Consider the following 15728-nt stretch of genomic DNA (forward strand, 5'->3'; position numbering starts at 1 on the left):
TTTCTGCAGTTCTGATGGAGGTAATCTGCAATCAGTTATTTTAGTTGCAAAATACGATTCAGGAAAGCTTGTCATCATGCAGGGTAGGAGAGAAATGTCCATATATTCCAGTGACTTAATGGTTGTGAATATCGACATAAATAGGTGCAAGGTCTTCTGCTTATTTTGAGATGGCTAAATGTAGCCTAGCCTCAGCAGTTTTAAGACATCCTATTAATACCAGCACTCTGATAATAGTTTGTTAAATTGTATCATATTTTAGAATATTATCAAAATTGTCTGAAACTCATGTATTAAGTCCTTAATCTTTTCTTAAACTTGTATTAGGTTCTTTAAAAATCCAGTGATCAGTAGAAAAACATTCTTTAGTACCACTTGTCTAGGTAAATTCTTAAGTAACACTGAATACTTAGTGATATATTACATGATATTAATGAAATTCTAAGAAGTAACATGGAATTACAAGCAGCTGTATCTTTGGAAAGTCAGTATGACCTTATATCACTTAAGATTAAGAATTTGTTATAAATAGAGTATATAATCTCTTACAGTTTTAATAGATTCCACTAAAAGCCAAGTAAAATCGCTTTCAAGGGGGTGTCAATAAAATGCTTTGAAGTACTATACCAAGCCATCAGTAACTCTTGAATGTATTATATACAGCTGAATGTTGAAGTTACTGTTCTTCGTAGTGGCTGTGTGCAATAATGGAAGAACTCCAAAACTTTTAGCAATTTTTTAAATGTAAAATAGCATGCTATAACAGTTACTTTGCCTGTTTCTGTATAAATAAAAGCTAATCTTTACATACAACCTGAACCTTGTTATTGTTTTGTGCATTACTGAGATGTTTCAGCAAAGACCTTGGCTTTTGTGTAGTAATTACTCATAGGAGGGTTTGAGAGGTGAGTATTTCTGAAGGCCATGGAAAAGAGGAATCATAAAAAACTATTTAAAAATGGGTAGAGAGCACTAGAATTTTTAAAATTGAAAGAAGTTTGAGTTCTGTTTTTTACCTCTTTTCCCTAATTTCATCATTTACTTTCTGATCTGATCCTTGTGTAATACCAGCCTCAGCAACTGTTTATCACTTTCCAGTCCTCTCTTTGTGGACCCAGTTCATGGTGATGGAGAGTTTCTCCTTAATTCCCCATACAGCTTACCGTCCTGTTTCTGAGATCCTATGTAAAGCCTGATTGCTATTGTCATGCTTGCAAGAAATTGTCACCTGATAGTAGGTATATGTCTAGATCATAGTTGAAAGCCTATAAAAACAAACAGCTATTTTAGAGCCGGAGCTCCTGTTTTCATAATGAAAGTAACTACTAGTATAAATCATTAACAGCTTCTCAAGTTATTGAGACCATTTCCTTTTTTTTTTTTTCCCTACTTGCAGAGATTGAAAGCAGCCCTGACCCAGCAGCACCCTCAGGTAACAAATGGAGATACTGCTAAGGGACATCCAAGTGGGTTGGTTAGGACTCAGTCAGAGGAACCACGACCACAATCACTACAACAACCTGCAACTTCAACAACGGAAACACCGGTATGATAACAGAGTAGACACATACTTCCTGCCCCCTTCTTTGTTACGCAAAACCAAAATCTTTTTCCTTATTCTTGATTTGTAAAAGAGAGGTTGTATGCTACAGAATCCTCTTGGAGTCAGTAGTTCTGTAGCAGTAAAATGTTTGTCATTCTTAAATGTTCTTAAATGCTTATAGAATGTATTATCCAAGATTATAATTTCAAAACAGCTATTATCTGTCTGCTCAAACGTAGAGCTAAGTTGTCCTGATTTCAGAGCTTGTTAAGAGGAAATTCTGTGGTAACTGAAAATTGTACAGCTGGTTAATATATACTTGAAAAAACTTAAGCGCTTTTATCTTGTATGTATGTCACATCTGTTTCATATTTTATATTACAAACACTCCAGAAATTTTTTTAACTGGATCAGGTGTCATGGTTATTTTAACTTGCTTGAAAGATCTTTTCTGGGCTGCCACAGATAGAGTCTCAGCTGTGTGATTAGAATCATAGAATTGTTAAGGTTGGAGAAGACCTCTAAGGTCATTAAGTCCAACCTTAAGCCCAACACAACCATGCCTACTAAACCATGTTCTGAGGTGCCATGTCTTCATGATTTTTTTAACACCCCTAGGGATTGTGACTCCACTGCTTCCTTGGGCAGTCGATTCCAATGCTTCAGTACTCTTTCAGTAAAGAAATTTTTCTTGCTATTCAATATAAACCTCCCATGGCACAACTTAAGGCCATTTCCTTTCAATCCTGTCACTTGTTACTTGGGGGAAGAGACCAACACCTGCCTTGCTAAAACCTGCTTTCAAGTAGTTTTAGTGAATGACAAGGTCTTCCCTCAGTCTCCTTTTCTCCGAACTAAACGGCCCCATTTCTCTCAGCTGCTCCTTATAAGACTTGTGTCCCAGACCATTCACCAGCTTTGTTGCCTTCCTCTGGACACACTCCAGCACCTCAATGTCCTTTTAGTGAGGGGCCCAAAACTGAACACTGTATTCAAGGTGCAATCTTACTAGCGCCGAGTACAGGGGGAACACTTCCCTACTGCTGCTGGCCACACTATTTCTGATACAGACCGGGATGCTGTTGGCCTTCTTGGCCACCTGGGCACACTGCTGGCTCATGTTCGGCCAGCTGTCAACTGATACCTTAAGGTCCTTTTCTGCCAGGCAGCTTTTCAGCTGTGTTAAGTGTACTGTGTCATCCTGGGTACTGAAGGGGGGTGCTGTCTCTTTTGGATGATAGATGATAACAGGAGAATAAAGGACAAGATCAAGACCGTTGAGTCAGACTGGAGGTGGTAGTTCTGCTGGAGGAAAGAGATATTTCTATGGGTGAATCCTCAAGGATTGCTGCTGTTCTACTTCAGTAAAACTTGATGGAATGTGTTTTCAAAATGCTTTTTAAAAATCTCTAAGAATAGTTTCAAAATTTGGAACAGAATACCAATTTTATACAAGCTACATACTTGGCCCAGAACAGGAAGGACCAGCATCTGCAGTGAAGACACTTAGATTCTCAGCCTGGCCTGTGAAATCAAATAATGTATCAAAACAAATAAGTTTAGAGTAAAAAGATACAGGAAGTTACCCATTGTAACATGATCTCCTTCTTAAGGCTACTGTTCTGCCATACTACCTTAATTTATTAAAAGAATATTTTCATAATATCAGAGAACAGAATTTTCAAGATGAAAAACTTGCAGTTTGGTTATTTTGCAGTTACTTTATGACTTTATGTTATGATTAAAAAAAAAAAAAGCAAGTCTTTAATTCCTAAACGGCTGATTTGAGTTCTCAGGGTTTTATTATTAGCTATTTAGAATTTATGCCAAATCATTATGCCAACTGATACATGTTTCCAGGTTTTAGTTTAAAAATAAAACTCTCTTACCGTGCTATACTGAATGTGTAGGTGCACCGGTTAATATGTCATGGAGACAGTTCTATTCTGTCTGTATGATCACTTGAAAGGATTTTAAGATCCGTTATATTTGTAATCGTAATTCGTTAGATCTTTGCCTAGGGTCTGTAGATAGCTATGAAAGGAGTATAATGTATAATTTAAAATACGGAAATATTTTTATCCTGTCATAATATGTGGGTGGATATAAGGGAAATTGGTATCCAGTCGTGGGGAAGACGTCAACAAGCAGGAAATTGCTATGTAGAGATCCAGGGATCAGTGATCATCAGCATTGACAGCATTTGTCAGACAGCTTCTATATATTTGGCCTAAACAATTGTGTATGTTGTATTATGACTAGGTTTATGAGAAGAGTCAAAAGTAGAAAACTTATTTCCTGCTAGATGTAACTTTTAGGAGCTATTTTGCGTGAAAGCATTTTTTAAGGTTTACTTTTTGTAAATACTTGCATCATCAGTATCGGTAAAAGAATGTCTTAAAGTCTGTCTAAAGAGGTGTTGCTTCCAGGCTTTATTCAATTGTAAAATGCAAATGTCATCAATTGAACACTTTGAAGTGAGTGGTTTCTTTTAGTCCCGTTTTAAACTAAAGCTAGAGCCTTGATTAAAATTTTACATGTTAATGTAGCATAGTAAGGAGTGTAAATACAGTAAAACATAGCTATAGAGTTAAATGACATAGCTTTCCACAACAGAAATGTTTATAATCTGAATGTATTTAAAAGTGTTGTGAATGCTTTTCTTAAGGTATGACACATATTTATACTAGACCATTTGCTTAAGTCATAAATAGTATTGTATTGATAACTTTAATACTTTTTACTATTTTCAGGCATCACCAGCTCAGCCTACACCACAAACACCGAATACTGGTGGTCGGCGAAGAAGAGCTGCCAATGAAGACCCTGATGAGAAGAGAAGGAAGTTCCTGGAGCGAAACCGGGCTGCTGCTTCGAGATGCCGACAGAAACGTAAAGTCTGGGTGCAGTCATTGGAGAAAAAAGCGGAGGACCTGAGTTCGCTAAATGGCCAGTTACAGGTATGCTTGTTATTTCAAGTGAAAATGTGTGAGTTCTCCAATTCTTATTCTGGATCAGTGGATTTCTTTGCATGAAATCTGGAATATAAATGATTTTGAAACCAGTGGCTCAGGTTAGAATTGAAAAATCGGCATTAATTGCATATAGCACTAAAATAAGAATACAAGAAAATACTCAGGTTTCAAGATGTTTATGGTTTAGGGTCATGCCCTTTTGTCCTTTGTTCCACTTTAAATAACTTTCAGACTGTGATACTAAACAAGGATAACAAGGTGTGTTGGAATAAAGGCTTATTGGCAGACTAATAGCCTTACCTTAAAAACATCTTACTCTAAATTATTTGTAACACAGCCTGAGTTATTTAAATAGGATTTGGTTTGATTTCCTTTGGTTCTTTTTAACTTCACTTTTTTTCCTTTGAAGTGAATGTAGTGCTCGTGCAAGGTGCCAGATTGACATCACTGGAAACTGAAGGCCTCTTTTGTCCACAGAACAGGTACAGCACAGGCAGTGGCAGTGCGAACTTCACCACACTGCCCTCCCAGTGTGCGTAAATCCTGTAGCGAGGGAAGTATACTGTTAGAGGGTAGTCTAATCTATGTTGCTAGTTGTTTTTCCTCCTCATCTCAGGTTGTCAGTTGTTGGAAAGTTGTCATGTGGACACACTTTTCCCTTGTAGAACAATCCATGACCCTTTTGTTTAACCTACTATTAAATGTTAAAGTATACTTTCTTAATGTTTTCCAGCAGAACATCAGAATTGGCACAAAGTGTTGTTTCAAAATAAAATTATTTTGAGAATTATAGAAAGGAAAAGCAATGCCATTTCCTAAATGAAGCACTCATTTAGAAAATGCAGTGAAAAATACTTTGATATTTAAAAGTTTCACTTCTTAGTCTTTCATCAGAGCTGTTCCCTGAATCAAATTCACAGATCTTTTCCTTCCTATTAAAACTCTTCTTCCATGCTGTTTGGTATAGAAAATGTCCCAGCTTGACCAACAGCAAAATGGGGCTTGCAAATATATAGTCTTCTCATACCTGTTGACAATCGGTAGACATGTTTCTTTAATGCAGTCACAATCCTCACTGTAAATCACTGTATGCTACTGCATGTAGCACCATAGCTCAAATAATCTGAGAAACAAGTGAAGGTAGATTTATGGGAAGGAAAACAAGAAACAAAAGAGACTCGCTGTATTTCAGTTTTACTAGTGAAAATATTTTTTGGTATTACGTGAACTGCCTTTAACTTACACATACCAATTTTTATATTTGAAAATGGTGTAAGTACCATAGCCAGAATATTTCCACATTTCCAAGAGTTGACTCATTAATAATGAATTCAAGAAAAATAATTTTCTTATGGTCTACTAAAAGCAAAACTGTTACCTGTTTTGCAACAGAACAACTTGTGAAGAAAATTGAATGTCAGAGAATTAATTAAACTGTAATTCTTGTAAAAACATTAACAAATCCTATGTTTCAATTAGTATTCTTCACTTGACAGGCTAACACAGCTGATCAGCATAGCAGGAAATAATGACCCGTGATCATTTACTTTGTGTTTAATAGTGAATTTAATAAGTTTGAAGTTTTACATTAGTACAGTTCTATAGACTGAGTGTTAGGATTTAGTATTTTATATTTTGTTTAATATCTAAATTATATATATGCCCAGATGTCACATTTCCAGAAGTAGGTTAATACCAGAATTAGTACATCTCATTGCTTCACTTAAGAATTCTGACTTGTTGCAACAGAGTTAGTAGCTTTCTTGTAATGTCTGTGCCAAAGCTTCTAGTGTCAATGTCAAGATTTTCAAGACTGGAAGCTCTCAAACAGTACATACAGATTTGGAAGAGGTTTACTTGGTTGATGTATGTATTTTGTTCCATAGTTTTCAGCTTTCTGTAGATTAAATTCTGCCTACTTTCTTCTTTTAAATGTTTGCATGTAATTCCCTCTTTAAGCCTTATTTTTCAAATTTTTGCTTAAGGGAAAATTTCCATCAGTTGCATCACACCAGTGACGTAGTTAGGTTAGGTTGTCTGTCTTTACTATAGGCTCTGCTATGTAAGTTTTTTTCATGCTTCCAGCCTCTTAAGGTTTATTTACTGTTTGCTTTTTGTGGCCTGTATTTTACACTAATTGTTGACTTGTTTATTGATCTTAAATTTTATATACCACGTTGTGTTGCCTCTGTGCCTTGCACAAATACTGCGGAGTGTGGGATGCTACAGAACATGTTCAGCAAGTATTGCCAACACATCCCCAGTGGCCACTCAGTCGTATTGCAGGATCAGATGCCAAAATTCATTAAGAGTGTCTCTATTTGATCCCTGTTGCTTTAATATTCTTAGAGGACAAAGTGTTAGCAGAAGAATGGCCTGTCTTCCTCACATAGTCATCGTAGGTTTTAAACGATCAGCAGTCGAATGGTGGTTTGTACTAATGCTGCAGAAGCTGCTTTCGGAAGGCTAAATAATGAAAGAAATGCCCATGTTAGCATACTTTGAAGTATAAAAACATAAAAATTCTGCTAGACAGTATGTGAGGTATATTTCAGGCTTATTTGAAGAAATGTTGATGCCTACGCTTACCTCGAGATCTCATTAATGAGGAGGACCCTGCCACTATGTAAAATCGAAATAATCCTTCTTCACAACAAGTGTTTAAGTGTTTATTCTGCACGTTTCTTGTTAGCCTATTTTGAACATGTTAACCACATGTTGAATGGCCACCACGTTAACATGTTTTGAATGAGATGGAGAGTTTTGCTATTGTCACATATGCGATAAGAACATACAGTGCATATAGAAGTTGTTTCTAATCCTCCTTTACTACCAGTTAGAAGTGGTTCTTACTGGTAATACATAAATTACAGCCATGGATTGCCATTCTGTGACGTTCCACATACCCTGTATCTAGCAGACTTACTCTGCTGTACTTCCTGCATTGCCTATAGCATGGCGTTTGTGTTGGTAACAATGCTAGCTACATATTCCATGAAAAAACCTCAACTTTGGGGGTTTTTATAGGGATGGTGTTCTATTTTTTTTTTCTCAAATAATCTTCTGTGTAAGGTATGTTTGCTTTTTCTATTTATGTTTGCAAACATCTTAGTATTTATAATACAATTGACATTAATCCATAACCTGCCTTTTCAAAAATTTTTCATAAACATTAGTTTTACTTACACTGGTAAAGAGCAACTTCATACTTACATGTGCTGTTGGTGTATCAAATTCTTCCTTGAAATGTGGGAGATGAAGGTAGAAAGCTTCTGAAAACCTTTTCCTGATTTGATCATTTATTTTGCAATGTTCCTTTAAACTGGGAGAAGTATGTTCCCTGCTCTTGGACATAGCTGCTTCTGTAGATTCTCGGGAAGTGTCTCAAAACTACGTCAGCGCTTTTTTTTTTCCTCCCAGCTATATCAATTCTCTGCAGCTGCCTGCTTGGCATCCAGATTTGTGTCTTCTCAGTAAGTAACATGGTGCACAAAGAGGAGACTGAGAGCTGAAGACAGTAGTAGTTTGCTTTCTTAACAGCCCAAGATTTTAGGACATGTAGTACCAGCTGGAAGAGATTTTGTGGGGTTTTTTTGGTTGGGTTCTTTCATTGCAACCTTTTCTGTTTGCAATCGCATTTTTTCTTTCACCAGAAAGGTCTGTGAAGTCAGATTTTTGTCTTTCATTCACCTTTTTTGTTTCTAAAAAGAATATTTGACACAATAAAATGACTGAAAAGTAGTCCTTAATAGCTTAAGAGGATTTTGCTAGTATAAAGACTTGATACTTTATTTGTCTTCTGAATGGAGAGGGAAGACACAGAGAAGCTTTTCTTCAGAAAATATGGTATTTTAGTTACAGTATTTATATACTGTGTTATTTAGAGTAATTAAACCTAATAAATTCTGTTCTTAAAATTTTTTTTTTACTTTGGAATCCTTTCAGTTGTGATTCATCTCTTCTCTGACTACATTGCCTTATGTCTAGCTTACAAGTAAATAGGTTAATTTCTCGTGGGTTTTTTTTTCCAAATAATTTTAGTTGAAATCCAGTTTTTCTGTATTTTTTTAAGTTATTTCCAAATGCATAAGCATATACATTTACCAAATAGTTATATCATGTTTGTGTTAATATTATGCTAATACTCAAATGTTCTTCTAGTTTAAGTAACTTCAAGTACCAATGCAAAGGATTTACATTTAAAATAAAATAAACTATGAAGAGCATTATGACAACATATGAGGATCACAAAACATTACAGAACTTGATTCTGTAGATACCTAAACATTTTTCTACTATTTAAAGTGAAAATGGGTCTAGCAAAATGCCATACCATTCTTAATTTGGATTCTCACATATAATGCAGTTACGTAGCGCTTCTCATCTGTAGATATCAAATTGCTGTACAGGGAAGGTAAGTATCACTGTCCATTTTACAAATGGGGAAATGGAAGCACAAAGAAGTAAAATGACCTTGCTCAAGGTCATGCAATAGTGGAAAGGCACAGCCTGGAACTAGATTCTGTAAGTTCTGTCTCCTTGATTACACTCTATTTAATTGACATAACCTGACATTTCAGGATTTTGGCATTATTATCAATGATTCCTTCACATAACGTGTATATATGATTGCCAAAGAGAAAATTAATACAGGAATCAACAAACATTTACTAAATTATTTTCCAGTATGTGAGATTTTTCTTTTGTTAAAATATGGGTAGTTAAATCTAGGTCTGCTCTGATTAGAATTCATCACAGAAACTTGCAGAAGAGTTTTAGGGTACTCGGATCACATGAGTGACACTGTATGTAGATTCTGCACCTGCAAACTGAAAAACATGTATTTTCAAAAAATGCATTTCCTAGTTTAAAAAAACCCGTAAAGTTATCCAAGTTTCAGCTAATGTCTATGTATTCTGAGATAAAAGAAATGTATACATTTTTGCAATAAATACCAAATGAAAACTACTTGTATTTTAGCTGCCCCTAAATGAACAACTGAAAATCCAATAAAACTTATTACTTACCTTCAAAATGTGTGTAGGTTGAGGCTGGTAAAGTACATAACTTTCTTCTCCTTTAGAATGAAGTCACCCTGCTGAGAAATGAAGTGGCACAGCTGAAACAGCTTCTTCTGGCTCATAAAGATTGCCCTGTAACTGCCATGCAGAAGAAATCTGGCTATCATAGTGAGTAATGTTCCATTACCTATAGCCTGAGGCTGCATCAATGAAATACTGCCGGAGTGAACTGAATGAACATTAAAATTGAGAAGTGCAGTTCTAATATTACATTAAAGATTTTTTTAAAAAAATCTCAAAGGTTGTTGAAAGACAGGAATGAATATGTGATACTTAGAAATGTATTTTTAAGCCTTTTCAGTTGAAGTGTTACATAACATTGAAGGTTTTATATTGGTTTAATAAATGCATATGATAATTTAAGGACTAGCATTTAAGGACTATCAGTTACTACGCCTGCTTTTGAAAATATAATTAAAGTATTAGAAGCACATGATAAACCATTTTTTTATACTTTATCTTAGCCTAGTATGGTGAAAGGACCTTGTGGGTTTTTTTTTTTCTTCATCATAATGAGATTTCAGTAGAGGTAATATAACAGCTGTCCTCGTTTACCATAACATCCAGGATCAGTCAAGCCGTTAGAATAATCAGATGCTGGTTCATGGCTCCTGCTGTACAGTGTCTTCTATATTGTTCTGATTTCCACATTAAGCGACTGTTTTCCTATTGACAGGGTATTTTAAAAAGTAGTTCTAATACTGATTGGAATACTGAAGGTTTCAGTAGCAGTTTTTTTCTAATATATATTTTTACTTAAAGGTGCTTATTCAGTTTTCCTCCTTCCAGCATTTTAAAGGTTAATTATGTTTTCCTGACTTGTAACTTCATTTTTGGATATGATACACGGTGCCAGAACCAGCTGCTGTTACTGTAGAATAAATGGCCAATTTTGTCCATTGTACACAAATTTGTTACAAATAACTGAGCTGGGAATGCATTAGGCAACATTCATAATATATAACCCACAGCTTTCGTTTTTATGATTTAGTGATATTTCAGGATATTTGTAAATGTGAAGATTGTTTCTGCCATATGTAGCCACTTCATTTTAATTTGCCAGTGTCAGTAATTCAGGAGAATAAAGGAACATTTTGTATTGCATGCAAACAGATCCTCAGGTGCTTGCGATAAAACTTAATGGCCACCATCTTTACTTGTAGTCGTTGTAAGCAATTTCATCAGAACGGGCAATATTTTTTAATTTAAAAGATTCAGGAGATTTAGCAGCTCTGTATTGCCATATATATTTAGAATACTGATTTTGTCAGTTTTGAGCTTATAAATCTTGGTCCTTTGATCTCCAGTCATTTTGACAAGATAGAAAATAGCATCTTGGAGTAAATTGGAAGAGTATAGAAATATGTGTGGGATTTATATTAACAATGATTGCTGCAGGGATGAGGCCATTATGGCTCCCATCTGACAGAACAACATAATTTCATACGGACGCTAGTAGGGGATAGCATTATGCATGCAAGATTTTACGGTGGGGGAGACAGAGGGAGAACAAAACAAAAAAACCCTATAGGTTTCTTGAATTTTGATGCTTTGAGGATGTGTGTTCCTGAATTGGCATGAGAAATATTTAAACATAAGTCTTAAACTGGGAAGCTAATTACAAGCTAAAGATTTCTTAATTGAGGAATTAACAAACGGCCTGTTCAATAATGCTAATTTTCTGCCCTCAGAAAGGACAGTAATGCTTGTAATCTACTAAAGAGTGCAAAATAAATAAGAAATAAAATACTGATTAGTGAAAAAGCCTAGATTTTAGGGAAAAAAATGCAGTTGGCAAGGAGATTGGAAGCATAGCTCGCCTAGTTTCTTGAACAGTCTCTTGAAAGTCAAAGTTCAACACGAATGGTTGCTGTGATGCCATCCCTCTGAAAGGATTTTGTCACATTATCTCTGTGTGAATATTGTTAGGAAAGCATGTTGGCTAACTTATTTACCTGCAGTACAATGTATATGAGAGGCAAAACCGGTTTCAGTTAATACATTCATGAAAGTGGTGCTCATAGAAAGTATTTTTAAATAAACATATTATGTTCATCAAGTCATCCAAGTTGAACAGCTTCAAAAATGTATTGAGTGGTTTGACAGTCTGTCTTTGTGGAAGAAATTGAAAACATCAGATTACAGGATTCCTGCAGTGCTGAATATTGTGCACTGCTGAGACAGTGCTAGTTTATACCATGCAGCCTGTGTTTTAACAGCTAAGTCCACAATTTAATGGGGTCTCATGTATGATACACTTACCTAGGCACAAATAATATGTTGCTTTTCAGGATATTTTTGGTACCTACTTACACATCTTTAAGATCATCTGGATCTCCTGGGCACATTTTTGTCTCACGCCAAGTGAAAAGGACAACAATGCACATACACCTTTTTTGTTCTAAGATTGTTCTTGGAATCATATTTTCCTTAGTTAGGGTCTCATGCCTACTTCAAAAGAGAGCATCATCAGGACAGAGGACCCAGGAAAATGGTTATTGTGCCTTCAGGCAGTATGGATTACTTTCTGTTGCAATATTTGAGTTTTGAGCCAATTTGAACTTTTTTGTTTCCCAAAGAAGTATGCTGCTGGTTCTGAATGCATCTCATTTGATTACTAAGCAAACTCAGTCAATAGCATATTTTAAAAATCTAAAGCAAATTCAGATAGCACTAGGAGATCTGGTAGCATTTTTAATCCATAAATATTGCTTATTGGCATAAGCACTTAGCATCAGAATTAGTTGTGGCACCCATCAGCTGATTTACTAGGCGGGAAATGGGACAATTTTAATCATGACTTTGAAGATGTGAAAATGTTCTTGATTCCTTGATTCCTTACTGCAGTCCGTTTTGCTTGCAAAATAGTATTTTCTTTAAAACTGAAAATAAAGTTGGTCTGCAATTTGTGCTGCATCGCGCCATGAATTTTAATTATTTAGGGGATGATTGCTGTTACCTGGGATGTGATGGTGTCCAAGTCAGGGGAGAAAAATAAATTAATTTTTCCTCTTCAGCTGCAGATAAAGATGACAGTTCAGAAGACATATCAGTGCCAAGCAGTCCACACACAGAAGCTATTCAGCACAGTTCTGTCAGCACTTCCAATGGCGTAAGCTCAACTTCCAAGGCAGAAGCGGTGGCCACCTCCGTTCTTACCCAGATGGCGGACCAGAGCACAGAGCCGGTGCTTTCCCAGATCGTCATGGCACCTCCCTCCCAGTCGCAGCCTTCAGGAAGTTGATCAAAAACTTGCATTGCATCAGTTTCTTAGATACATGTTTGTGACTTTAAAGGGAAATCAACAAAAGACCAGTCTCCACCTAGGAGAAATTGTAGCTTCAAATTATTCGTTTTTAAAAATCCAGATAAATTTGGTTTTAACGATTGGCAGGTGAAAATGAGACAGGACAGCAGTTCTAGTCTCTTTGCAAAAGACTTTCTTTTTTTTTAAGTATTAGTTTTACTAGTTATTTTTTGTGCTTAATGTGTAAAGTGTGTGTACAGTACAATGTGGTTTATTTCATTTTTAATTTGGTATTATTTCAACAAACATTGGGGTGAATTACTAAAGGTCATCCTCAAGACTGTGATAGTAATATTGTGTGACATTTTTATACCAAAGTTCTGCATAGTCCCTATTGACTTTGTAACGTCGGCAAGGTCATAAAGCACTAGGCAAGAGAAAGACAGTAACAGTAAATTTGCTTTTAGTCTTTTTGCCTTTTTGTTGTTTTGCACATTATGAGAGGACGAACATTGGGAGAAAAACATTTGGGTTGTTTTATGTATAGCATTTTGGTTGGCTTTTTAACTGTTGGGGGTTTTAATTTGTTTCACAGGGCCAGTACAGTATATGAGATACAGTACTCTTATGCACATAGCTGTCCGAGAAGAGGATCGTTACTAAATAGATTTGATTTTTTTTTTTATTTTAAATTGATGTCAGCTGGGTTTTTTTCCCCTCCAACACTTTCATTCTGAGGGGAGGAGAGTTTTATTTCTCCTGTCAGAACAGATACCTATAACTACCCTTTGTTCCTAGGCTGAAACCAGTAAGCATGTTGTAAAATACAGGGTTATCAAATATGGAATACTTAGTATTCCAAAGTGGGTTGATATTTTGTGGATTTTTGAGTCGCAGACTAAGGAGTTTACTCAAAGTTTTGGATGCCATAAAAGCCTAAAATCCTTCTTCAGACAACTCAAGACTTCTTTTTGTCATTGTCTTGTACTTGCAAGCTAACTTGTACTTAATTCTTGTGTAAGCACTGTCATCTTTTAGTAGCAAAAATTTTGATACCTTTCTTGTGGGGGGAAAAAAAATCAGTATCTACCGTATCTTGGAAACAATGTAATTATAATGTGGTGTGTGTGGTGTGTGTGTGAGAATGGTTCAGTAGTTAATGCCAGCAGTCTTTTGCTTGAATGTTTAAAGATGCCTTCAATGTGATGCTGGCTGATAGGTGATTGCAGTTTTAAAATGTTATTTACTGTGCGAACTTGGATAACTAACATTCCATGATGTAGTTTGTTTCTGATGAGATGATTGTAGGTACACTTTTTCTCATTATCCAATCATCTATAGGATATTGAGTTTTTTAAATGTGCCATTATCTATTTTGATTCTGTACTCATGTTCAAAATACAGTACAATATTTTACAATAGATTAAGTTGTTTAAAAAAAAAAGTAGATGTGTGCTTTCAGGTCGGAAAACTTTGTATAATAGCAAAAACAGATGCATAGTAGCAACTGGCAGTAAAACAGGATTCCATTATGTATATAACAAAGATTTAATGCATTTATAATGGGTTGTGTAGTCATTTGCTCTTCCTTCTCCACACTATACTATGTGTTTTTAAGTGTCGGTGCCATCAAGGTTCTATTTGATTCAGTTTTTAATCTAAAAATGTAATTGATCCACGGGAAAATCATAATTTCTGCAATATATATACAACCATACTATAATGAAAACTGGACAAAGAAGTGTCTAGGTCATATATGTATCATTGCAGGGCTTTAAGCATGAAAATACTAGGGATTCTAAATATTTTGTATTTTAAAACTAAAAAGAAGTTGAGTTGATAACCTTATGTGTTTTGAAGTCTTACTTTCCCAATTCCAGGATAAAAAGCTGTAGCAGTTATTGAACGTTTCAAGGATGGTGAAATGCAATGGACCTCTTGTGAGAAGGAAATTAATTGCAAAGGCACAAAATGTGAATTCTGCAGGAAAGCTATGCAGTCACTTCTCATTGTAGTTTTGGTGGACTAGATAAGGCCTCATTGATTATACTATAATTTGCTCTCCTAAACACAAAGGCTTTTAAATCATATTTATATAAGTGGAGTTTTTTTTATAACAAAATTGTCGCGCTTGTAAAATAAGTCTTCATATGTGTATAGGAGATGTGTAACAGTTAATGAATTTAACAGTGGGGCTGGAAAAAGAACCATTAAAATCTGTGTTCAGCAAATAGAGAAAAGTTATTAGTCGTACTACCATGGATTCCGTTTTTGAGGCGTATGTCACACTACTTCTGTACTTAGCATTTTGGGTCTTTACATTTGACATGCTTCACAAACTGTACTGTTTTCTTCTATGTGCAGTTTGCATGAGTAAATCATCAAAGAGAATAAAATCTATCTTTAAGTTATGTTCCTATTTTAATGAAATAATAATTGTTCTAAAAGGCAGCACTGTCTTCCGACTTCTTTCTTTACCCTTGAATTATTAGCATTTCTCTGCAAGTAATTACTGTAATGTCAAAGTAATGTTATGTAAATAAGAACATAAATATTTCCTTAGAAAATAAGCCCAGTTCCATTGCTCTGCAGTTGACTTCCAGCAGCTTCTGAGGAATCAGCCTTGTATCATTAGTTCCTGGAGTCCAAGGTAATCTGCAAAGAAAGGAGTTTGTAAAAATAGCGTGGTGATCCCAGATGTTGTTTAGCTGTTTCTGGTTGTCCCACAATCCACAGCAGAGGTGTGACGTGTAATCAGAATGTCCAGCTAACTTTCAGATATCTTAATCTTATTTTAATATACATGAAGCTAGTAAATAACAGCAATAGATGAACGGCTCATGGTTTTGTGAAAGGTGGAGAAAAGATCACACCCTCACATC

General features: G+C 35.5%; 1 protein-coding gene across 5 annotated transcripts in view; it reads left to right on the top strand.

Moving 5' to 3' along the window:
• Positions 1–15297, top strand: part of ATF2 (activating transcription factor 2) — a 52127-nt gene extending 36830 nt beyond the window's left edge. For 3 of the 5 annotated variants that reach the window (XM_069861085.1, XM_069861083.1, XM_069861084.1), the window contains 4 exons: positions 1397–1546; positions 4297–4503; positions 9602–9707; positions 12617–15297. In XM_069861085.1, coding sequence (XP_069717186.1) covers positions 1397–1546; positions 4297–4503; positions 9602–9707; positions 12617–12843 — 690 coding nt within the window. In that variant the 3' untranslated portion in view covers positions 12844–15297. Of the gene's footprint in view, positions 1–1396; positions 1547–4296; positions 4504–4927; positions 5001–9601; positions 9708–12616 lie in introns of those variants that run through there. The other 2 variants (XR_011337739.1, XM_069861087.1) reach the window with 2 other exon arrangements.
• The last annotated feature ends 431 nt before the right edge of the window (positions 15298–15728 follow it).

This window comes from Phaenicophaeus curvirostris, chromosome 7 (genome assembly GCF_032191515.1).
Source record: "Phaenicophaeus curvirostris isolate KB17595 chromosome 7, BPBGC_Pcur_1.0, whole genome shotgun sequence".
NCBI classification, from domain to species: Eukaryota; Metazoa; Chordata; class Aves; order Cuculiformes; family Cuculidae; genus Phaenicophaeus; species Phaenicophaeus curvirostris.